This window comes from Eublepharis macularius, chromosome 1 (genome assembly GCF_028583425.1).
Source record: "Eublepharis macularius isolate TG4126 chromosome 1, MPM_Emac_v1.0, whole genome shotgun sequence".
Classification (NCBI taxonomy): Eukaryota; Metazoa; Chordata; class Lepidosauria; order Squamata; family Eublepharidae; genus Eublepharis; species Eublepharis macularius.
The window spans coordinates 190,620,092-190,646,580 of NC_072790.1; the positions used below are offsets into that span (position 1 = coordinate 190,620,092).

Consider the following 26,489-nt stretch of genomic DNA (forward strand, 5'->3'; position numbering starts at 1 on the left):
CGTTCAAGCACCTCGCTTTCCAAAAACAGTGTCTCGGATAGCCCAGCTCCCTAGGCTACGTCAGATCGCCATTAATCCCAAACCGGAAGTCCAATCCAGCCTGCCCAATTGTGTCTTGTGACTAGTCATGAGCTTGACAGACATCTTTTTTTTACAGTCTCAAATGAGCAGCAAAAATAGAGTCAAAGTTGTGCAGGCTTCGGTTGTTTGAATTGCCTGAACCCAAAGTAAAGGGATATATTTAAAAAAATACATGAAACAAAATACCAAATATTTGAGTACAAAATTGCATATTCATACACACAGGGAGCTTAAAATTGCCTCATTCCTGCTTGCTTGATGCATTTGGATATTTCTGATCCAAGTAATATCCTTGCTGGATCAGACCAAGTGGTCCATCTTGTCCAGCAGCCTATCTCATACATTGGCTGACCAGTTATTCTGGATGGCCAACAATAGGTCATAGACCAAGGCCTTCCCCTGATGTTGCTTCATACTGGTATTCAAAGGTTTGGTGCCTCCAAATGTGGAGGTTCCTGTTAGCCACAAGGCTGGTAGCCACTGATTAACCTAAACCCCATGAATCTGTCTAATTCCCTTTTAAAGCTGCCTATGCCTATGGCCATTGCTACCTTCTCTAGCAATGAATTTCACATTTTAATTATTCATTGTGTAAAGGACGCATTTCATTTTGTCTGTACAGAATCTGCTGCCCAAGGGGGGTGAGCAACTGATCTTCCTGAAGGTCAACTTGCCACTCTTCAACAACCCAGTCCTGGACTTTGAGAGTGAGTGAAATGAGCCCATGCTTGTGCTTGCATCCTCTCAGTCTGTGTTGGGGAGTCGTGGGAAAACATTCTTCTCCAAGCTTAAAACTAGAAAGAAATGGTTATCCAGTTTGACTGGCACTATATAAAATCCACATTCCAAATTGTGTTCTAAAAAAAACTTTTAAAAAACCCTCAGCTGAGCCCTAGTTGCTGTGTAGCATAGGGGAGGGGATATTGGTGGGGCTCAGCACTGCTCTGCACAATTCTGTGCAATAAATAAATAAATTCAGTGCTAAAAATGATGTCCTTGCCACTCTCTTAATGAAAAGAACCCAGAAATATCACTGGAACAAGAGATATTAGGAAAGGATCTCAATTAAAAACAAACTTGGATTCTCCAGTTTGACTTTGGTTGTGTTGAGCCTGCCATGTTCTGTGGTTCTGCTGGGATTCTCAGGTTTGACATTGATTCTGTTGGGCTTGTTGGTTCTCTTTACATTTGGAGGCTTTTGGCCAGTGGTTATTGTTGTGTTTGGCTATTGGCTTCATTGCCCTGGAGAAAGCATGGAACACTACCACCCCCTGAAAACAATGGCAACTAGTAGGATGGCTTGGGACACCTTGTTCAAGAGCCCATAGAATTAGACCCCTTGTTTCAATTTACTTGAAACTTAGGTATATTTAGTGGACCAACAAGACTAGGTTCCTAGAAATTTTGGAGTCATTTGTTTGAAAATCAGCCACTTCAGCTGCTCAGAAAGAGTCCCCCTCCCACCCCAGGGAATAACACATGCACACCAATTCAGAATTCAAAGAAAAACAAATCAAATCCCTAAATATTATCTGAGACAAAATTAATCTGGAATACCACTATGGTAACTGTTTCCAAAATCCATATCCAAAAAATACTATTTTTTTTTCAAGTGCACATCCCTAGATGAAGCATGTATAGATTATCTGAGCTGATGGACAGGCACATATGGGAATGTGTAACAATGTTGTCCATGTTTGTTTATGTCTACCCAAATAGACCTTATTTGTGAAGCCTTCTGCTATTATAGAAAGGCTACTACCTTCCTAGAAAACAGAACAGAAAGGAAATCTAGAATAGCCTTAGATAAATTAACTGATCACAGATGGGAGAGAAATCAATAATGTATTTATGAACTTCAACAGTACAGAAGGAACAAATGCAAGAAATTTCCTATGAAAGAATAATGTTGTATGTATTTTCCCATATAAACCCAGTCTAAGTGAAGACTAAGTGAAAAATGTGTTGTTTTTTCTGTTTTCCCCACTTGCATTAGTTACAGAGCAGTCTGGATTTGGTTTCAAGTGGGAAAATGCCATCCTTCAAAGAAAGAGACAAGTACTTTCCCAAACATTCCAGGAAGCCACCCTCAAGAACTCAGTCCAAAGTTTTAAGAGCAGAGGAGATCATCCAAGATATTGTCTGGTGGCCTTTATCTGAGGCTCTCTTCAATGGCAAGAATACAGCTCTACCACACAACCAGTCTCACAGACAGAGGCCCTCTCTGAGCCACAGCAGGAAGATATTACAACCCTTCTGTAAGAAAACATTTGGTGGAGATTTATTGGACATTCATAGACAATGGTTTACAGAAGCAAACCAGCCCTTTATACCAAAAGTTTTAAAAACACCAAAAAAATCATTCCTTTCAAAATACAGGTATTATAATTCTCCATGTAGAAAGAAGAGCTTCTCATCTGATAAACCATCATACAAAAATCCAAGAAAGTTTCACAGGTAAAATGCTCAACAACTTTGTTTGCACATGAATAGCTAAATAAATAAAAAAAGATGTAGTGTCTTCAGCTTCAAGCAAATAATTTTAAACTCCTGTCAGTGTTATTCAAAATTTTCTTTTTCAACTTGCAGGGCTCTGGAAGATGAATGCCTAAGATCTTATGCAGATTACTTCCTACGGCATCTGCTCAAGGTTGTTGTACCCTGTTTGGTATGGCGGGGAAATGATATGGGCAATAATATTCATAAATATAAGCAAGTCTGGATCTGAGCACAAGGCAATTTTAGACAAAAGCTATGTATTCCATGACAGAAATGCATCAGGCATAGCTGAAAGAAATTTTTAAAATCTACAAGGATTACTGTTGGTGATGATTAACTGAAACTGCTTATGAAAGCAATTGAAAATTGCACATTTGGGAAATTGTAGTGTTTCAAGGTGGATAATGACAATGGGTAATTACAAGAGAAAGATCTAAAATAACAGAGCGCTATTGAAAACTCAAACAGTGCTCTAAAATGTACAAAAGTAATAGCTGAACCATCTTAGGGTTCTCTTTCCAAGAAGCAGCAGTCATGTGTTTGACTAAATTAATGTAGTCACCTGTTATATGGGAGAGAGACAAAACCTGTGACTACTTTTAAGAACATAAGAACATAAGCAAAGCCATGTTGGATCAGGCCAGTGGCCCATCCAGTCCAACATTCTGTCACACACAGTGGCTAGAAATCCAGTGCCATCTAAAGGACTGTCAGTGAGGCCAGGACACCAGAAGCCCTCCCACTGCCTTCCTTCCAGCACCAAGACAACAGAGCACCACCTCCCCATAAAGAGAATACCATCTATCTCCTGTGGCTAATAGCCACTGATGGACCTCTGCTCCATATATTTGTCCAGTCCCCTCTTGAAGCTGGCAATGCTTGTAGCTGCCACCACCTCCTGTGGCAACGAATTCCATGTGTTTATCACCCTTTGTGTAAAGTAGTATTTTCTTCTATCTGTTCTAACCCGACTGCTCAATAATTTCATAGAGTGCCCACGAGTTCTTGTATTGTGAGAAAGGGAGAAAAACACATCTTTCTCTACCTTCTCTAACCCGTGCATTATCTTGTAAACCTCTATCATGTCTCCCCTCAGTCGTCTTTTCTCCAGGCTAAAGAGCCCCAAGCGCCTCAATCTTTCCTCATAGGGAAAGTGTTCCAATCCTTTAATCATTTTAGTTGCCCTTCTCTGTACTTTTTCCAGTGCTATGATATCTTTTTTAAGGTGTGGCGACCAGAACTGTACACAGTACTCCAAATGAGGCCTCACCATCGATTTATACAGAGGCATTATGATACCGGCTGATTTGTTTTCAATCCCTTTCCTAATAACCCCTAGCATAGCATTAGCTTTTTTTATGGCAGTCGCACACTGTGCTGACATTTTTAGTGAGTTATCTATCATGACTCCAAGATCTCTCTCTTGGTCAGTCTCCGCCAGTTCAGACCCCATCAACTTGTATTTATATTTTGGATTTTTGGTTCCAATGTGCATTACTTTGCACTTGGCTACATTGAACCTCATTTGCCACATGGATGCCCACTCTTCTAGCCTCGACAGATCCCTTTGGAGTGCCTCACAATCCTCTCTGGCTTTCACCACCCTGAACAATTTCGTGTCATCTGCAAATTTAGCCGCTTCACTGCTTAATCCCAATTCCAAATCATTAATAAACAAGTTAAAAAGCATTGGACCCAATACCGACCCCTGTGGCACCCCACTGCTCACCACCCTCCACTGTGAGAAGTGCCCGTTTATACTCACTCTCTGTTTCCTATTAATTAGCCAGTTTTCGATCCACAAGAGGACTTGGCCCTTTATCCCATAGCTACTGAGCTTACTTAGGAGCCTTTGATGAGGAACTTTGTCAAAAGCTTTCTGGAAGTCAAGATAAACAATATCTATCGGGTCTCCCTTGTCCACTTGTTTGTTCACTCCCTCAAAGAACTCTAACAGATTGGTGAGACAAGATCTTCCCTTACAGAACCCATGCTGAGTTTTCCTCATCAGCTTTTGGTCATCAATGTGCCCACTAATTTTATTTTTGATAATAGTTTCCACCAACTTACCCGGTATTGACGTCAGGCTGACTGGCCTGTAATTTCCCGGATCTCCCCTGGAACCTTTTTTAAAGATGGGGACAACATTAGCTACCTTCCAGTCCTCAGGAACAGATGCAGAGTTTAATGACAGATTACATATTTTTGTGAGGAGATCTACAAGTTCACACTTGAGTTCTTTCAGAACTCTTGGATGTATGCCATCTGGGCCCGGTGATTTATCAGTTTTTAAATTATCTAGCGGTCGCATAACCTCCTCTCTCGTCACCTCAATGTGACTCAGGTCTTTCAAAACCCCTCCCAAAGTCAGTGCTTCCGGAGTGGGCATGCACTTCTTATCTTCCACAGTGAAGACAGAAGCAAAGAACGCATTCAGCTTCTCGGCCATTTCCCTATCACCCTTTAGTAATCCTTTTACGCCTTGGTCATCCAAGGGCCCCACTGCCTCCCTAGCTGGTTTCCTACTTCTAATATATTTAAAGAATTGTTTATTGTTTTTCTTTATGTTCTTTGCAATATGCTCCTCATATTCCCTTTTTGCCTGTCTGATCACAGACTTGCACTTTTTTTTGCCACAGTTTATGCTCCTTTTTATCAACCTCACTCCGACTAGTTTTCCACTGCCTAAAAGAATCCTTTTTACCTTTTACAGCTTCTATTACATTGCTTGTTAACCATGCTGGCCTTTTCCTAAACCTATTTGTGCCTTTCCTAACCAGCGGTATATATTTAATTTGAGCTTCCAGGATTGTAGTTTTAAATAGTCTCCAAGATTCCCCAAGTGTTTTGACCTTTTTTACTTTCCCTTTCAGTTTCTTCTTCACGTACCCCCTCATCTCAGAAAAGTTACCCCTTTTGAAGTTAAACATGGCTGTGTTGGTCTTATTTGGCAATTTCCTATTTATACATATGTTGTACTCAATAACATTATGGTCACTGTTCCCAAGTGGTGCAATCACATTTACATCTCTCACCAGGTCTTCAGCATTACTGAGGACCAAATCCAGGATCACCTCTCCCCTAGTAGGTTCTGTAACCATCTGTTCCATAGCACAGTCATTGAGACAGTCTAGAAACTCACTTTCTCTCCCCCGATTCGAACACCCATTGGCCCAGTCAATGTGTGGGTAGTTAAAATCACCCATTACAACACAGTTTTTTTGTTTAGCAGCCATCTTTAATCCTGTCATCATTTTATAATCCTCCTCTATTTTCTGATCTGGAGGGCGATAACAAACTCCCACAGTTAAGTTTCCATTTGGGCCCGTAATTTCAACCCATAGCATTTCCAGAAGCGAATCTAATTCAGTTACCTTCTCAATCTTACTGGAATGTATACCTTCTCTGACATATAGAGCCACCCCACCACCAACCCTTCCCTCCATATCCTTCCGATATAATTTATATCCAGGAATCACCGTGTCCCACTGATTTTCCTCATCCCACCAAGTTTCTGATATGCCCACAATGTCTATGGATTCGCCGAACACTAAACATTCCAGCTCCCCAATTTTACCTCGGACACTTCTAGCATTTGTATATAAACACCTGTAACTTCCCCGGCACACTTTGCCTCGAGACGTAGTTAGGTCATCTGCACTGTTTGTCTCCATCTCAGTTGACAACTCTAATCTATCTCCCTGTAGAAGTGTTATACCTAGCCCTTCATCTCTCTGAGATGAACCATCCTGAACCAGAGACACTTGTCAGCTTTCCCCTAGCATTTAGTTTAAAAACTGCTCTGCCACCTTTTTGATTTTAAGTGCCAGCAGCCGGGTTCCTTCTCGGGACAAGTGGAGACCGTCTCTCTTGTACAGCTCCCGCTTGTCCCAAAAAGAATCCCAGTGCCTAACAAACTTGAACCCTTCCTCCCTACACCATCGTCTCATCCACGCATTGAGACTCCTGATCTGCGTTTGTCTCTCTGGCCCTGCGCGTGGAACAGGTAGCACTTCTGAGAAGGCTACCTTGGAGGTCCTGGCCTTGAGTCTCCTGCCTAACAGCCTAAATTTTTGTTCCAAGACCTCACGACTGCATTTTCTTTAACAGTAACAAACAAGCAGTGTACTTGAACAAAACTCTCCTCTTTTATTTTTCTTTTTTAGTGCTATTTTTTAGTGCTATTTCTTTTTTAGTGCTATTTTAGTGCAGAAACTGAAAAGAGTCTCAGGATAGGTAGCAGGACTATATCAACATGATATGTACAATCAAAAGTGTGTTCTTGTACTTCAAGAAACAAAACTTATGAGACGGAGGTCTGTCATCAGATCTGCTCAGCATTTTTAAGTACTAAAAGTAGTGGCAGTAGGCCCATTTCGGGCTCGGGCATGCAAGGGATAGGCCAGCTTGTTTAGTTCTTCAATCCCTACACAGCTTTGCCAGTAGAAATCAGCCCCTTCTCCTATGGGCTGCTGTTAGGCAAATGGATGCCAATCTTTTTTTCCTGATGAGGCAAATAACATTTTGGAGGGGTCGGTTTCAACTGTCAAAATTGTATGGGCTTAACCCCCTTGCTTCCCCACAACCCTGTTCCAAATTGGGGCCTCACATATTTGTGATTTTTATTTTTTAAAGCACTGGGAAGATCTCAATGCCTCATCTTTATTGTATTTATTTATTTACTTCATTTATATCCCATCTTTCTTTCCAATGGGGACCCAAAGCAGCGTATATCATTCTCCTCTTCTCCAATTTATCTTCACAACCAGGGCTTTTTTTCAGCTGGAACGCAGTGGAACGGAGTTCCAGAACCTCTTGAAAATGGTCACATGGCTGGTGGCCCCACCCCCTGATCTCCAGACAGAGGGGAGTTTAGATTGCCCTCCATGCCGCTGGAGCAGCGCGGAGGGCAATCTAAACTCTCCTCTGTCTGGAGATCAGGGGGTGGGGCCACCAGCCATGTGACCATTTTCTCTGAGGGCAACCCACTGAGTTCCACCACCTCTTTTCCCAGAAAAAAAGCCCTGCTCACAACTAATAATAATAACAACAACAACAACATTCAATTTATATACCGCCTTTCAGGACAACTTAATGTCCACTCAGAGCAGTTTACAAAGTATGCCATTATTATCCCCACAACAAAACACCCTGTGAGGTGGGTGGGGCTGAGAGAGCTCCAGAGAACTGTGTCTAGCCCAAGGTCACCGAGCTGGCTTCAAATGGAGGAGTGGGGAATCAAACCCAGCTCTCCAGATTAGAGTCCCACGCTCTTAACCACTACAACAAACTACCCTGTGAAGTAGGCTGAGAGTGTGTGACTGGCCAGCAAGCTTCCATGGCAGATTGGGGATTCAAACCTAGGTTCCCTAGATCCTGGTCCAACACTTTAACCACTATACCACACGGACTCTCAGTGTGGGCATACTTTGATTTCCTTTCCTTTTCTCCACTAACTATTTCTGGTCCTGTTTTGAGTCATTTTAATAATTGACCTTGATTGGTATTTACCATTGGGAGGCTGAAGGAGGATTAGATATGTTAGTAGCTTTACCTTCACAGAGGGAATCCATGAGAAACATTCTCTCGTGTGAAAATAATAAGTTAAATTTATTTTTAATGCTATTTCTCCATCCAAACACAATATAAAAATTTGGCCTTAATGTACCCTGAAAATTTTAACATTGCATTGTGCTTGTGGCAGTGTAGCCTCTGACACCAATTGGATGAGCTGGTATGTTGGAACATTCCAATTGCTCAGACATCATAGCCACCAGCAATAACATGTACACATTCCAGTCTCTGTGAGAAGAGATAGTTGTCAGTTTAGCTGAGAATAAACTCTCATGCAGGCTGTATGCAAGAAGGAGCTGTGTGGGCAAGTTAAGACTAGAAAGCGTTATTGGGAAATGGACTCAGATGGTAGGGAACCAGCCAGAGAGCCCAAAGGTATAGCTGAAAGAAAGAGACAGAACAAATAGTGGGATGATTTAATAATGAGAAAAGGGTAGGGGAGACTGAATTTGCTCAAACATCTAGCAGTCTCTCACCTAGGGAGCCAAATGGTGTATCGAGTTGCCAGGTACAGATCCTAACAAGGTTCCTATGCCCTGAAGAGTTGCATGGCTGGGAGAATCCTGCTCACTGTTTGTTTTTCCTATCATCAGTACAACATTTGACCTACTAATCTAAAAGGACCAGTGGAGGAATAAAATGAATGGGGCAATGAACTGAATTTTGTATTCCTTTTTTTTTTTTGAAAAATTTTTATTGGGTTAGACTCCATTATTTCCACATTTACATTCAATTTTCCCCAATTTTTTCATCTCTAACCCCCTCCCTTTCCCCCCCCTTTTTGTTGACTTCCAACAGCTTTCCAACCCTTTGTCCCCTTTCCCTTACTTTTATTAGCTTCCTCTATCTAAAACAAATATATATTCTCCATTATTCTAAGCAGTACATCCTTAACTATTTTTAACATTATATGCCCAAACTGTAAGCCTTTGTTTCCATCTTAGATAAACAATTTATCCCAATTTTTCAATTTCAGGTATTTCTATATATCATAAACCATATAGATCATACATTCGTTTATATCAAACAATTTGACTTATTCTCTATATATATTACTCATTCTATCTTTTTATAATAGTTCTATATATCTCTCCTCACGTAGTCAATCAATTTGACCCATCTATATCTTCAGACATTCAGTTTGGTACAAAACTTGTCAGAAAAAAAAGAAAATATTGTTAGTTAATCGCTCCTTATATTTAGTCCTTATAATTAATTATTTTCTCTATGTTCTGTTTGTTAACCTATATATATCTGTATATATGTCAATCTATTAATCTGACTGCTTATTAATTCACATTTATCTCTTCTCCCCCCGGTAAAGTCTCCCCCCTCTACTTCAATACTTCAGTAGTTCTCAAACTGCCACAGTTTTCCTCCCACCTCCCATTTCTTCTCCAGGTATTGTTTCAGCTTCTCCCAGTCTGTGTTGAACTGCCCTGAGTCCAGATCTCTCAATTTTCTTGTCATCTTGTCCATTTCAGCCATATACAGCAATTTGTAAGTCCAATCTTCAATAGTTGGCACTTCTTGTACTTTCCATTTTTGCGCATACAAAAGTCTAGCTGCTGCTGTCATATAAAATATCAACGTCCTGTGTTGGGCTGGAATTCCCTCCATTCCCAAGTTCAGTAGCAGGAGTTCTGGGTTCTTATTAATTTGAAATTGTAAAATTTCACTCATTTCTCTTATTATTTCCCCCCAGTACTGCCTGGCTACCTCACACGACCACCACATATGATAGAGGGAGCCCTCATGCTTCTTACATTTCCAGCATTTATTAGAAGTATTCAAATTCCCTAGCGCAATCTTCTTTGGTGTCATGTACCAACGATAGATCATTTTATAAATGTTCTCTTTGATATTAATACATGTCGTTGTCTTCATTGTAGTTTTCCACAAGTATTCCCATGCCTCCATTGTTATTTCTTTATTAAAGTTTATAGCCCATTTCACCATTTGTGTTTTAACTATCTCATCCTCGGTATACCACTTCAACAGTACTTGGTATACCTTGGATATTCTTTTCTTATCTTCTTTAAGAAGGGTCTGCTCTAGTTCCGAATTCTCTATTCGTATACCTCCCTTTACAGAGTCCGAATTATATAAGTCTCTGATCTGTCTATACTGGAACCAATCGTAGTTAGGTGATAGTTCCTCTTGTGTCTTTATTCTAAGTTTGGATGCTTCAGTTTTAGTTATTTCTTTATACGTTAAACATTGTTGTTCATTATCAACAGCTCTCGGGTCTATCACCTCATATGGAACCACCCACAAAGGGGTTCCTTCTTGTAGATAGATTCTGTACTTCTTCCAGATTATGTATAGACTTCTCCGAACAAAGTGATGCAGGAACATCGAGTTGACCTTTACTTTGTCATGCCATAAATATGCGTGCCATCCAAATATTTTTTTATATCCCTCTAGGGCTAATAGTTTCTTGTTCTTTAATGTCATCCATTCTTTCAACCAAACTAGGCAGATTGCATCATGATAAAGTCTCAGATTGGGCAGTTGCATTCCGCCTCTTTCCTTTGCATCTTGTAAAACTTTCACTTTCACTCGAGGCTTCTTGCCTGCCCAAACAAAATCTGATATTTTCCTCTGCCATTTTTCAAATTGTTTGGAGTCTCTGATGATTGGTATTGTCTGTAGCAAAAACATTACTCTTGGTAACACATTCATCTTAACTGCTGCAATCCTGCCCAACCATGACAAATTCAATCTATTCCATTTAATCAAGTCTCTCTCTATCTGAGTCCATAGTTTTTCATAATTGTTTTTGAATAGATCTATGTTCTTTGCAGTTAATTCGACTCCCAAATATTTCACTTTACTTGTTACTTCACAATCCGTTGTTTCCATTAACAATTGTTGTTTCTGCTTAGTCATATTTTTGCATAATATCTTTGACTTCTTTTTGTTAATGAAGAAACCTGCCAAGTCTCCAAACTCCTTGATCTTATCTATCACTCTTGGCATGTTCTCCAATGGGTCCTCTACAATTAACATTATGTCATCCGCAAATGCTCTGACCTTGTATGAATAGTCCTTTATTTTTATTCCACGAATTTCATCATCTTGACGTATTTGTATCATCAGAATCTCCAATACTAAAATGAACAACAATGGAGATAACGGGCAACCTTGTCTTGTTCCTTTACTTATCGTCAATTTCTTGGTCAATTCATCATTCACCACAATTGCTGCAGTCTGGTCTCTATAAATTTCCTTAATTGCTCTGATGAATCTTTCTCCCAATTGTAGCTTTTCCATAGTGGCAAACATAAAGTCCCAGTTTAAATTGTCAAACGCTTTTTCAGCGTCAACAAAGAAGAAACCAACCTCTTTGTCACAACGCTTGTCATAATATTCAATAGCATTGATCACTGTCCTTAAGTTGTCTCTTATTTGTCTGTCTGGCAAAAAGCCTGCTTGTTCCTCCTCTATGACTTCCGAGAGCCACCCCTTCAATCTCTCCGCCAATATCTTCGCAAAAATTTTATAGTCATTGTTGAGTAGCGATATAGGTCTATAATTTTTCACATTAGTCAGGTCTTGGCCCTCTTTTGGGATCAATGATATATTCGCTTCACTCCAAGTTTCTGGAATCCTTTGATCCCTTAAAACCCCATTCATCACCTCTTTTAGGAATGGTGCCAGTTCATTAGCCATTGTCTTATAGAATTTAGCCGTAAGTCCATCTGGCCCTGGCGCCTTTCCTAGATTTGCAGATTGTATTGCCTTACTTATTTCCTCGTCAGTTACTTCACTATTCAACTTATTTCTCCAAGCTTCCGAGATTTCTGGAAGTTTGGTTTTCTCCAAATATGACGCTATTGATTCTTTGTTTACTTCTTTTTTATCATACAGCTTAGCGTAAAATTTATAAAAGGCTCTACTAATGGTAGCCTGCTCCAAATACGTTTTGTTATCTTCGCAAATTTTATTTATTATCTTCTTTTCCCTTTTCTTCTTCAATTGCCATGCCAGGTACTTCCCAGGTTTATTAGCACCCTCAAACGCTTTTTGATTCAGTCTTTTGAGATTCCACTCCAATTCTTTATTGCTCATTGCTGTTAGCTGTTCTTGAAGTATTTTAATTTCCTGGTATACCTTCTTTTTCCCTGGTCTCTTTTTTAGCTGTATTTCTTTGGCTTTTATTTTCTCCTCAATCTCTTGTCTTTTCTCCTCTTTCTTCTTTCTTGCTCTACCATTTAAGTCCATTAGTATGCCCCTTACAACCGCCTTGTAAGCATCCCAAACTTTATTGGTTGGTACTTCTTTATTCACGTTGTATTGTATAAAAAACTTTGTCTCTCTTCTCAGTATTTCCATATTCTCTCTTTCCTGTAACAAGTCCTCATTTATTCTCCATGCTTTCCTTTTTCTCTTTTTTCCAAATTTCCACATAATTGGGTTGTGATCTGAGCCTACCATAGGCATTATTTCTACCTCCTTAGTCCATAATGCTAAGTCTTTTGAGGCCCAGATCATATCAATTCTTGATAATGTAGAATGCCTTGCAGAATAAAAAGTAAACTGTCTGCTTTTAGGATATTCTCTCCTCCATACATCTTCAAGAGTCTCTTGTTGAATCAACTCAAAAAAAAGCTTTGGTAATAGTCCTCTTTTCTTTTGTGCCGTTGTAGTCTTTTTGTCTAGTTCCAAGTCTGTCACTCCATTGAAGTCTCCAGCAAGAATTATCTGATCGTATGCAAGATCGTCTAAATGCTTCCTTAAATCCTCAAAGAAGCTTTCTTTTGCACCGTTAGGTGCATAAAGTCCGACTACCAACACTCTCTTTAAATTCCAAATACATTCCACTGCTACAAATCTAGCTTCCACATCTCTCATAACAAATTTTGGCTGTAGCTCCTCTTTTATGTACAACACCACTCCTCTTTTTTTCTTGTTGGAGGCCGCTACATATTCTTTGCCCAATTTTCCAGATTTTAAATATTTTACATCCTGCTTTCTGATATGGGTCTCTTGCAAACAAACAATGTCACATTTTTGTTTTAGTAGCCAGTGAAAAGTATTTTTCCTCTTATTCGGTGAGTTTAGTCCATTTACATTCCAAGATAATACTTTACACTCCATACTCATGATCTTGTTGGTAAGTCTTTTTCATTGTCCTTAATAAATCGCTCCATCTCTCGCTCAGATCTGATGCGTTTTTTGGCCCCTCCAAACTAACTGAATTTTGTATTCCTTTGAGCTTACCAGCTGTTGGCTCTAGATTCAATTCTAGTGCTTCCATAGTACTCATTTCTACTCTGGAAAAGGTGCTTCAACAGTATACATAACTAGCTTCACAGTTTGCTTCAAAAATATAAAACAATACTTTAGGTTGGATCTTACCACCACTCCTTGGGTAGAAGTAGATTTCCCCCTGCCCTTCTCTTAACCGCCTACTGTGACCTCTGAATAGATATGTCTGGGAAAGCTGCACAGGTCAGGGATGGCTGCAGTGATATTGGACAAGACTGCCCATCTACCTCGTTCTGTCAGCAGGGTGGTCCTCAGATGCAACCCATAGGTGCTTTCAGCAGGGCATTCCTGTGGAGCCATTGCCTCTTCCTGGAAGTTGGTTTGGGCTCCACTGGGGAGAAAGGCAGGGTATAAATGAAGTAAATAAATACATCATAAATAAATCTCCTCCCATGCAGTTGCTGAGACAGAGGGAGAGCTAAGCCTCCAGTGATCCCTCTGTGTATGCCACTGCATGTACTGAGGAAGATAGACTATGTCAGTATAAAGTTTATCCATAATGAACATCAACAAATACTGTTGGCTGGTTCTTTTTTGCACCTGGGTATGAATACCCAATTACATGCTGTTTGTCAAATGCGATGGACATATACATGCATTTTTTTGGACTGGCTTTACTTTGAATTGTTACTGAAAGAGGAGGTCTCTTTAATTAGTTGGGGGAATTGGCATTATGGAGGCAGCAACAGGGGGTAACTGGGATTCTCCACCTATGTCTACGGGGATTGTTCCCTTCAAGAACTCACAAATGAACAGGCAGCTGTTCAACGGGAAAGGTTTTTTTTATTAACAGAGGAGGAATAAACGGCAAGCATACAGAAAACACACACAGCATACACACAGAGCTAAGAAAACAATGAGGAAAATGGGAGAGAGTAATTTGGGATAGGGTGATAATTACCACTCCTGAAGAAGGAGGAGTCTGTGGGAGCAGCAGCAAAATAACCAGCATTTCACAGGGAGAAGGAGGAGGCTCAAGCAAACTTGAGGGTGTGTGAATGGGTCCCAGATCACACATACAGTGAGCACCTGGCTGGGCAGCCCAGTTATAGGGCAAAATGTACCCTGGGGCAAAACTGATGTCTTGCCCCAAAACAATGACTTAATGGCTGTCTCTGAAGGAAGGACAATACATTGGGAAAGGTTGATATGACTATCTGGGATGGTCTATAGGTAAAAATATTGCTTGATTACCTGGTTCAGAGCAGGAAGGCTGAATAGCCCTGATTAGGTAAGTGGGAGAGGGGTGGTAGAGGAAGATGTTGATGAATTTATGCAGGGAAGTGTCTCAGGAAGCCTCCTTATCTGCTGTCTGGGGTGTGGAGGGCTGTCAGTCAGTCATCCCCTCTATGACTCATGGCTTGGTAATTTTCCAATCACCAGGCCAGCTGACATGCTCTCTGGGGCCAGGCAGTATCTGGGATTTATTGCAAGGGGTTTATGATATTCCATATCCATAAACTGCCTTTTTAGCATGGGGAGGGGGTCTGACTGCTTACAGAACATATGAAATGTCTCCTAGGGACCAAGCTAGAAAGAGGTCACAGCCAGTTTTCAAGTAACTTCCTTCATATGATAATGAAATCCCTACAAAGTAGATCTTTGCATAGGTGTTCACAGTGTGTGCCATAAGACCCACTGGCGTCTTTCATAATGGGGAAACTAGCTATTACAACACAAGAATTGTTCAAGTGTACAGTTCATATTTTGTTGGTGTTTGTATGGCTTATGGCTTCAGCCGGAAAAGCAATAAACATATTATTACTATTATTATTACAACACAAGAATATATGCCATTACAAGAATATAAAGTAATTGCTTAGTTTCTTTTCTCTACTTTTGAACATTACAGAAATACAACCAGACTTCGGTTTCTCTGCAAGCACTGCTTCAGGCAAAGTAAGTGAATTGTACAGAGCTCATGTTAGTTTGTTGCAGCAAAGATCAAAGAAGAAAGCTGGGCACCTTGAAGACTAGCATGTTCATCATAGCATAAGTTTTTATGAGATTCAGCAGATTCATCAGATGCATGAAGTGAACTCTCAGCCAGCAATAAAGGGAAAACACTTGTAAACAATGAGTTAAACAACCTGGCTTGTGATATTTCTGTGTAAAAATGTATTGAGAAGTACAGTGATAATTCACAATAGCTTTTATTGATGATAACAAGGACACTGTTAACTAAGTAATTTAATATAACACCTGTAGAGGCTGAGAAAATTGTCAGACCTGTTTTGCTGCTAGTTAATACTATCAATATATCCAGGGCTTTTTTTCAGGGGGAACGTGGGGGAACGGAGTTCCAGAACCTCTTGAAAATGGTCACATGGCTGCTGGCCCCGCCCCCTGATCTCCAGACAGAGGGGAGTTTAGACTGCCCTCCGCGCTGCTCAGCTCGAAACTCCCCTCTGTCTGGAGATCAGGGGGCGGGGCCACCAGCCATGTGACCATTTTCTCTGAGGGCAACCCACTGAGTTCCACCACCTCTTTTCCCAGAAAAAAAGCCCTGAATATATCTAATTCTCAATGTGACCTCATCTAATGTGACCAAATCTGGAGACTGAGGCCGCAAACAGACAAGACAAATCTTTCTACAAACCTGAAAAAACCTGAGCATTGCAGAAAAATCTGATTTTCTTTTTAAAAAAATGGGGTAGTTAAAAATCCTGAAAAAATAAAAGCATTACATTTAGCATTAAGAAATGAATGCCTTCAGTGGCCATTGCTAAGCAACCACAACAGTTTTGGCAACATTCAAGCCTTGGTTTCTGTCAGTAAAAGGCTGGGGCAGTAGGCAGGGCCCTGTTTTGGTCTGAGGACTCACTGGGTCCAGGCCTGACATCAACCACCAAACAACTTTTTAAAAATGTTTTAATTTTTTTTATTTATTTGGGCAAAGCAAAGGAAGGAACATAAACATCCTCAAAAATAAATGAGTATTTTAATACAAAATTAATATGCGTAATGAATTCCTCCTAGAAGGACTAAGTAACTGGACATATGCAAAGCATATGCTTAAGAGACACATCTTGTAAATTAAAACACCAACAATTGGACACTGTACTTAATCTTTTACTAAAAAGATACTGTGATGTCCAATATACCCTAAACATAATTTTTTTCTGAATATGTTTTAGCTTAAGATCCATAGAAGCAGCTAATATAAGGATTAAAGCCATGTCCCATTGCCCCCCCCCAAGTCGGAATAAGAGGCAAACACAAGGCTTGGGTAATAAAGGGCCATTTTTATTTACGCAACAACATGAACTGCAACAACTAAAAAACCCTGGCAAGGGCCTAACCAGAGGTACAGGTCAAGCCCTGGGGTTACTCCCCTGGACCCCACCTTGACCTGTCTGGGCAAGACCCGCTGCCCCGGATGTGAGCCATTCATATGCATGGCTGGGATCCAACCGGCCTGGCGGATGGTTTCCCCCTTAAAGCTCCAAGCACCTCCGCCGCGGAGCACGAGGGAAGGACTTGTCCAGGAGATCCCACCAGGCAGCCTGCCCTCTCAACTGGCAACCGCCAAGCTTGCCAGCCGATCCTGACAGGCCCCTAATAGCCCCACCAATGGGGATGTGCCAAGGGTACTCACTGTCCCGCTAACATCCCCCCAACTTAATCCTGCCATTGATGGCCTATACATCACCACCATAGTCCAATAGCCACAGCTCCAGCAAGCAGTACAAGGTAGGCAAAAATCTTCCTTCCCTAAGGCCAATCAGGGAAAGAAAGGAAAAATTCCTACCTGGCCCCTCAAAAGGCAACCAGTCAAAAACCTGCACTGCCACTGGGCGGGCGGGTGGGCCAAGCACGAGGCAGCAAGAGCTGATGCAGGGGCAGGGCTGTCCTGTTAAGACACTTAGCCCCGCCCCTTCCCATGTGACCCTGAGAGGCTGGGGAAACGCTGCCGCTTCTCCTCTGCAGTGGCAAATGCGGCCCCCTGCCTCAAGCCCTTGGCTGCCGGCTGGGTGGGGGCTGAATTACTTTGGTAGAATTAGACAATCTTGTTCATTATTCTATTCATCTCTGAGACTCTGCATATCATATTTATTAACAGACCTCAAATATTTATACACACATATTGAAGGTTTCATTTTCTGTGTTGATTCAATTAGAGTTTCCAAAAGTGGAGATTCTGAAGCACTCAAAACTATAGGGCTGTATTTGAACACCAAGAGATGTTGAAATTATAAATATTGCCATTCAGCAAAAGTAGGTGAATCATATCTAGATTGCAGCTAAGAAAATGACAAGAATTCATTATCATAACCTAGCAATTGATCTAAAATCTCCTTGCCAGTCTATGCCTTTCATAAAAGAGATTTTCTCCCAATGTTTTAAATCTGGATTGACCCATAATATTAGATTAGCATGTGAGAATAGGTTAAATTGATATTGTTGTGATATTATGCACCATACTTCTCTAACTGCAGAGACTGCAGTAACATAAGTAGATCCTAATGAATTTCATTTATAAAGTGGCTCCAAACACGAAGTTTCCAAGAGACACCAAGAGGAGCAATCCCAGTAATTTGTATAAATTAACAAATATGCCTGATGATAAACTAAACTAAAATCAGGAAAAACCAAATCCTCCTTCATTAATTGCTAGTTGCATCCTCTTTAAAGAAATTCGAGGTGGTGGTGAAATCCACATAAATTTCCCAAACAAAGTATTTATCCAAAACAAAGTATTAATTTTATTAATGTATCTGCAAGGTATAGGAAAAGGGATTGCTCACAATCACAAACCACCAAACAACTTGATACCATGTAATTTGCATGACTCAGCCAGAAGTGGTGGTTTGCTATTTTTCAATAGCAGCAGTCTCATGAAAGCCGATGTGGTGTAGTGGTTAAAAATTTCTGACTAGAACCTGGGAAAGCCAGATTTGAATCCCTGCTCTGCCATGGAAGCTCACTGAGTGACATTGGGCCAGTTATACATTCTCAGCCTAATCTACTTTACAAGATTGTTGTGATTATAAAATAGAAGAGAATGATGTAGGCTGCTTTTGATCCCCACTGTGTAATTTCATAGAAATAGGCTGCCTCTTACCTAAGTAACTGAAAGTGGCCTGAGTTTGGGATTGGAGGCAAAAAATGCAAGCAACAGTCTTTCCTTAATGTGTTTAACCTGATTATCTGTTTCATGTTGATCAAGAGAAGAAGAACTGAAGTACCTTCAGTTTCTTAAAGAGGTTACAGATGACATTTTGATCAGTAGCTGTTACCAGAACAAGTGAGCACTCAAACTTTCTTCCAGTTTTATTCTTATATTTATATATAAAGGAAATAATTATGCAATGTAAACCTGAGTAGCCATGGGTAGCCATGTTGGTGTGCAGTAGAACAGCAAGACTGGAGTCCATTGGCACCTTAGAGACCAGCATTTTCAGAGTATGAGCTTTCAGGTAGCAAAGGTCCCATGGTCAGATTCAGGGAGGAGTAGAGAACTCTGATCACACTTCCTGACTGAGCTGTAAAGGCTCAGAGATCTCCATTTCTCTCTATATTTGAAAATGTCCCTGTATTTGAAAATGTGTTGGCATCTAAAGTGCCACTTGACTCAAATTCTGCTGCAGTTTTAGAGTGTGTACACCAAAAGAGGGAATATACATGGTATTCTAAAAAGTTGTTAACCTCAACCAGCATTCACTCTTATAATATATTTTAAATAAGGGAGAAATGTTTTACTTTGGAGCCATTTCACGCACCAACACAGACCACAGGTTACTACTGAGCACACTTGACAGGAAACTGCAAACAATCTTTGCTTTCCACTGAGTGTAGCTAGATATAATACCCAATACTAAGTAGGATGTGTTGCATTCGCATTCATTCTTAGTGATGCCTGACACTAGTTGGACACTTGTCAGCTTCTCTCAAGTTTTGATGGGAAATGTAGGCATCCTGGTCTTGCAGCTTGGCTCTCCAACAGCTGTCCAATGGATTTTTCAACTGTCACTTGTCCAACATTCCGCCAAGCTGCATACATTTCCCATCAAAACTTGAGGGAAGCTGACAAGGGTCCAACTAGTGTCAGGTGTCACTTGTAGTTTGGCTCTCAGACATGCACCCAGAAACATAATGAGTGAACAGGCCCTCCAACGTGATACCGCTGAGAGCCATTGTTAGCGCAGTGGCCAGAGCGTTGGGTTAGGAGGACCTGAGAAACCTTGATTCAAATTCCTATCTTTGGTATGAAGTCACTGGATCAACTCAAATCAGTCATTCTCAGTACTTCACGTCTGTGGGGCTAAAACAGGGAGAAAACAGCCATGTCTACAGCCCTGAGCTCCTTAGAGGAAGGGTGGATAAAAATAGATAGACAGCAGTAACGACCCGTATGAATGAAGGAAATCCAAGAGTGAATATCCAGGACCTATTTTTACTGCTTTGAAAAATAGTATCTATTTTCCTTGTTGCTATTTGTATTGCTGTATTTTTTTCTTTTCTTTCTTTTTTTGAGTTTCTGCTGATGTATATTTTTCCCCTTTCTTCTAAGGGCACTTGATGATGTATTTCAGCTACATGTTAGAAACAGAAGGTGTGACCTTGTTGAGGTGAGCAGAAAAATGTCTTTTATTAAATGCGCTGTCACAAGCAGTGGACTAGTTCTACATCTGTCCGGGACAACAACTTAGGCTCCTACACTTTTTAATTAAAAGGGGAATAAAAACGGATGCCTGCATGAAGTAAAAGCCACAGGGCAGGTTATATTTGGAACAGGAGAAAAAAAGATGTTTTTCCCCAAACACCCACAGCAATGCTTTAAACAAGAAATAAAAATAGTGTTTGATAAAGTACATAGCAACCTGCATTTAGATTTAGGTGAAGGAAGACCCTTGTGAAAAATGTTTGCCACTGTGCTTCTCCCTCTGAGGCGGAGGACATCTTGGGTGATTCCCACCATCCAATCAGGGAGGCAGGAACTAACTTTCTTCCTCTTCCTGTCTAGCCTGTGGAACCACCCTCTCTTCAGTTCTGTTCCTGCCTCCAGGGAGAGCAGTTCTGCAGCAGACTAGCTCTGCTGCCTTTTTTTCTCTTTATCTCTTATTTATCTTTCTTCTTCCTCAAATCATTCTTTACCTTACTCCTTACTTACTTCATTACCTTACTCTCCTCCCATTTCCTCTTCTTTTACTCCTCTTGCCAAAGAATGAAAAGAAGAGGACGAGATGGTCTCTAGAGAGTCATCGGACTCTGAGGAAAGCTTCATGGAGAAGAATTTGGGCTGTTCCCACGGAGAGCCATCCTTCCGATGGCGGGAACAGGCCCAGCCAGCACCAGCATGCCTCTGAGGCTGTATGGGTTCCCTGGCAAGGAGAATATGGGCTGTTCCCATGGAGTGCCGTCCTACCGATGGCGGGAACAGGCCCAGCCGGCACCAACATGCCTCTGAGGCTGTATGTGTTCCCCGGCAAGGAAATGGCCTCGGAAGAGACTCAGGCCTCTCAACAGCCCCCTCTTCCACAGAGGGAGCTTGTTAAAACAGCGTGCCTCAGCCAGCCAGCTGAGAACAGCGCCACCCGGTGGAGCTCAATTTTGGCGGGAAACAACGCAATGCGCTTGCCAATCTCCTGGCAGGAGAAACATGGCTGAAACATAATCCAGACACCCAGAGCTCCAGCCGACAAGCCCAGGAGGGCCACGTAAGTGTTCCCCTGAGCGTGTTATATCTCCAGAATTCCTGTCAGCAATTAGACTGACTGTGAGGGAGGAAATCCTGTTACTTTACCAGTCAGAAGCACCTTGGCCCTATAAAGATTCCAGGAATCTCCTCAGCCCTGGCCCCATGTGAATGTGCCCATGCCAATCTCCTGGCTGGAGATTTTACAGCAGGCCTTTCCCCTTTGGATTTAGCCCTGCTTTTACAACAGGATCTAGCCCTGCCTTTCCCTGTCAGATGGGTAATGTATAAAGGGCGCAATTTTGCCGGTGTCTTTGAACCTTTTAACTCTTAAGACTAACCAGGAGAGAGGAAATAGTGGTGTGGTGTCTACCTCCTCCCTCCATGAGTAAGGCTGTAGCTCTGTGGAAGAGCTTCTGCTTTGTATGCAAAAGATCCAGGTTTGTTCCCCATTAACTCCAGTTTAAGAGTTTAGGTAGATGAGGAGAAAAACCTCTTTCTGAGACCCTGGTGACCTGCTGCCAGTCTGAGGAGATAACACTGACCGATGGTCTGAGTCAGAATAAGGCAGTTTGCAACGTTTATCAGTCAGGGATCCCCACGGAGCAGGGGGATCACCCTCAGATAGAGTTTGTAATGACAGGGAGAAGGATGAATTCCTTCAGATGTGGCAAAGGAAGAAATATCCCTACCAGAGCAGTCAGTCCAGCTGTCAGAATCTGAGGTCTACCAGAATTTACACCTAAGACATTCTCAGCCTTAGAGCTGTAAAAATTAGCCTTGGGGGAGTAGGACCCTTAGACTGGGAATACCAAATCCAGCCCAGGGAAACGAGTCCACTTCCTCGTGAAGGTTCCTCAGAAAAGGTCCTCCCATTTCCAGAATATTTGTGGAGAAGGTTCAAGGCTGAGTGTTCTACACCATAAGCCAATTAATAATCCTCAAACTTGGTCCCCCCAAAAAACTGTACTTACTACCTTTCTTTGCTATGAGTTGTTGCAGGTACCTGCGATGGAACCTCCAGTGGCTACTCTTCAGTCATCTGGGCTCTGGCCAGAAGATGGGTAAGGATCAGTCAGAGACCACTTAGACAAGAAGAGAGAGGCCATGCTAACAAGAGGCCATGACCATGGCTATTAAGGCTACAGCTATTGTCTCTATTGCCTCAAGAGTGTCAGAAGTATGGATCTGGAAACTGATCCAACTCCTCCTGTACAACAATAGCTGCCCCCATTGAATGGGCAAACAGAAATGTAAGGGTCAATACCTTCAAGGCAGACATCATCCTGGATACATTTACCTTTTTCTTCTAGGATTATGGTCTTGACAGCAGTGACAAGCTGGCACACTTGAGTAAGAGCATGGCCAGCAGATTCACACTCTAAAAATATCATCCTGGCTTACCTCTTTCAGAGAGACAAGCTATTTGGGGGTGCCCTGGGAAAGATCTAGATTGAGACCTAGGACAGAAGAATGTGTTGCCAAAAACACTCAAACAATCTGAGAGGAGATCCATTGGACCTCAGCCTTTTATTCATAACACGCACTACTAAGGTCCAGACAAGATTCCAAATGGCCATCCTGAGGTTAATCTAGGCAACCCTTTAATAAGGGGGGTCTTTTTAAGACCACACTTGTAGTATAGCGGTTAAATAACTGAACAGTGATGCAGTCCTCTGCAGGTTTACTTCTCACTGCTGCCATGAACTTTCCATATGGTCTTGGATAAACCAGTCCTCTCAGTCTCAGCTCTCCAGCTGTATTGTGGGGATAATGCTTACCTTTTCCCAAGATCAAACAGACAGTTCTCCACACGGGGAAAGAGATCAACCTTAATACCCAGATCTCTAAGACAGAACTTGCTAGCTGTCCCGTGAGAGGCCAACTACTCTTTACCATCAAGCTTAGGTTGACAAGCAGGCAGGCCTTACACATAGTCTCACAAGGCTATTCCATACAATTTGAAAGCTGCCCTCCAGAAAGGGGTCTACTCAATCTTCTTCTCAGTCCCTAAAAAGAATAGGGACTGGAGGGTGTTATTAGACCTCAAGTTTTTTGAACAAGTTTATCAAATTATATCACTTCTGAGTGGAGACTCTGGGCTCAGTCGCAGTGACTAATCAATCAGAAGAACACATGACATCTACAGATCTCACAGAGACATACCTCCATGTACCAATTCTGACAGCCCATCAAAATTATCTAAGATTTTATGTTTAAAAAAAAAAAAAATTAAAAATAAAAATTGGCAGTTCTGAGCCATCCTGTTTTGGCCTGTCCGTCACACCGAGAGTATTTACAAAATTCATGATCAACCTCATCATATGTTTCAGAGACAGGGGGTATTCATGTTCACTTGTACCCAGATGATCTCCTGATCGGTTCAAAAGAAAATCTCACCACAACACTCAATTCACCATTCAGTCCCTACAAGCTTGAACACCTGGGTTAGATCACAGTCACCAAAAGGGTTTTTTCTATCCCTCACCAAAGAAAAGGTCAGGAAGACCAAACTGCTGACTGAGACTGTCATCAGAGTGCATAATCACTTCTCACAACACTACTGAAACTGATGGGTTTGCTAGTTGCTACCTACAATGCAATACCTTTGGGGTCGTCTATAGGCAAGACCACTTCAGACCTTTCTTAGATCTCATTAACAACAGATCATGGAGAAGACAGATCTTCCCATTCAGATACCACTTCAGATCAAAACCCATCTGAGCTAAGGTCACCAACCCAATACAAAGCAAAAGATTCATGATCCCTCGAGAACAACAAATATTTACAGGTGTAAGAATCAGGTTAGGCATGTCTCCCTATCAATGACGTAGGAAGGGGAGCAATTTGTCTGGCCCTGCTCCAGTTCAGAGCTCTGTATGGACAAGGTTGCAGACAAAATATATATAAACAAGCAGGGGGGATTCAAGACCTTGAAGTGACACAGGTGGCAGCAAGGATACTTACCTGGGAGGATGGTCATCTAGCTTCAATCAGAACTGTACACATCAAAGGCATATCCAATGCCCGGGCAGACTGGCTGAGGGGACAATGGGAATAGTCCCTTAAGAAACATCTCATAACATTGCACTTCACAACACCTCATGAACCTGTGTGCGCCCCAACACAGCCATCAACTACCGGGGTACATGACAAGATTTGTTCTACTCACAAGCAGATGCCCTGACATTGCAGTGGCCATTAGGCCTCCTCTATGTATTACTACCCTTACTAGTAACAGACCATGCCTTTCCACCCTCCAACAGATGGTGATATTTCCACCTTTTACCCTACTGACCTCTTCGGTCAAGTTACAGCAGGGACCAATTTGGCTCCCTCATTTAGACTTACTCTGCTTAACCGTGTGGAAGTAGAAAGGAACGCCTTCCTAAGATGGGGATATTTCTGAGAGGTGACCAACATTCCTAGCATTCCTAGCATTCAGAAAACAGTTTATGCTCAGAATTTACCACTCTTATTGGGAAGCCCTCACTCAGTAGACATTTTACACAGCCCTGACCAAGCATCCATTTGAACCAGTCAAGGATGTTCCCCTGAGAAGGCCGAGAATGAAGACTATCTTCCTTATTATGGTCGCGTCTGACAGAAGATTTAGTCAGACCTGAACTCTGTATCTTTCCCAATAGTAAGGTGATGCCTCGTGCTGTCTTCCAAAACCGTATTCCAAACTGCATAGTTTGCAAGAGATAAGGCTACCATATTTATACCTGTACCCTAAATAGACGAGGGAGAGGCTCTGACACAACCTAGATGTCAGAAGGAGGATTAAGGCCTCTGCTCCGAATAGTGCAAATTAGAAAGTCAGTCTTACTGTTCTTAAATATATCTCATCTCAGTTTAGGGAAGAAAATGTCTTCAGCAGCAGCAGGTGCCAATAGCAAAACATACACTATCGAAACTCCTAAAAACTCTTTTCGCAGAGGTTCCTTGTGGAATACCAGCTCACTCTTTGAGCAATGCTACTACCAGTGCAGCGTTACACGGGAACACTTTTGTAGAAGAAGGCTACAAGTTTGTCAGTCTTGACCTTATTAAGATGCTACAAATCGAATCTATATGATTCAGCGGACACCGACTGTAGTGGAAAAGTACTGCAGTGCATGATCATGGACGAAGACCACATCCCACCCAGAAACTGGAAACTGCTTTGGGAGCACCCAAGATGTCCTCCGCCTCAGAGGGAGAACGGACCTTTGGACACTTACCGTGAAGGGTCCTTCTCCTCTGAGGAAAGGAGGACATCTTGCCCTCCCCGGGTCTCCGTCCTTCTCTACCCTGCTGCCTCATTCTTATACCTCCTCCGGGTTATGCTTTATTTACAGTACATGTTAATGCAACAGGTGTTTTTTCTCTCAGTATTAACAGTTGCTGAATGATAAATTCAATGTTACTGCTTTGTGGAGTCACCTGAACTGAAGAGAGGGTGGTTCCACAGGCTAGACAGGAAGAGGAAGAAAGTTAGTTCCTGCCTCCCTGATTGGATGGTGGGAATCACCCAAGATGTCCTCCTTTCCTCAGAGGAGAAGGACCCTTCACGGTAAGTGTCCAAAGGTCCGTTTTCTGCTGCTTTTGCCATTTGAAGCAACAAATAATACCAGACAGGATTTGCAGTCCTCTGCTTTTAGAAATGGGTCAATGGATATGTATGATAAACTACAAAGCCTTGCCACCAACTTTGAAGTCCTCTACACTTCAAATGCCCTTGCTTAAAACCTGTTTTGATGGTGTAAAGTGCATGTGGAACAAAGCCAGGCAAGTGCAGCTCGGCTTGATGTATGGCCATTGACTCAAATAAAAATACAGATCTTGGGGGTGTTGGGTGGGTATTTGGTGATCCATAAGGGCATTTTAATCAACATTGAGATGTTCATCATAATATAGATGGTAGTTTGAATGTTAAGTACTTTATCCCTCATTTGGGCATAGAACAGGAATCGGGGAGGTGGGAGGGACAGGTAGCTGTCAATTTCCTGCATATCACAATGTGGAAGTGACTACACAGAAACAGCAATCCTGTCCATAAAGCACAACCAGTCCTTCAATATATTTAGAATATGTATTTAGGAAAATGCTAAGTCGCTAAGTTAGCTTATAATCTATAAATTGACTCTAAATGTAGAAAGAAAATGGTATTGAAGACTACTTTTCTTCACTAAGGACAAGAGTGGCCTCGTTATATTACTTTGTGACATGTTTTCATTGGTTGATTCATTCAGTATATTACTGGACAAACAACATGCCTGGTCATTCAAACTTCTTATCACTCAAACATATTGGAAATTATTTAGATAGGCATAAGAGGGCACTATATCGGGGTACTTCAGACAATATTCACTGGCATTCATATTATCTTTGGAGGTGAATGTGAATATTAGTAGTAACATACACTGCTGAAGTCTCA

General features: G+C 41.6%; 1 protein-coding gene across 5 annotated transcripts in view; it reads left to right on the plus strand.

The window, feature by feature from the left end:
• Nucleotides 1–26,489, plus strand: part of LOC129343595 (spermatogenesis-associated protein 7 homolog) — a 122,482-nt gene that overhangs the window by 81,888 nt on the left and 14,105 nt on the right. For all 5 annotated transcript variants that reach the window (XM_054999895.1, XM_054999905.1, XM_054999914.1 and 2 more), the window contains 5 exons: nucleotides 2,078–2,538; nucleotides 2,671–2,731; nucleotides 15,281–15,327; nucleotides 18,599–18,676; nucleotides 19,943–20,000. In XM_054999895.1, coding sequence (XP_054855870.1) covers nucleotides 2,078–2,538; nucleotides 2,671–2,731; nucleotides 15,281–15,327; nucleotides 18,599–18,676; nucleotides 19,943–20,000 — 705 coding nt within the window. The remainder of the gene's footprint in view (nucleotides 1–2,077; nucleotides 2,539–2,670; nucleotides 2,732–15,280; nucleotides 15,328–18,598; nucleotides 18,677–19,942; nucleotides 20,001–26,489) is intronic.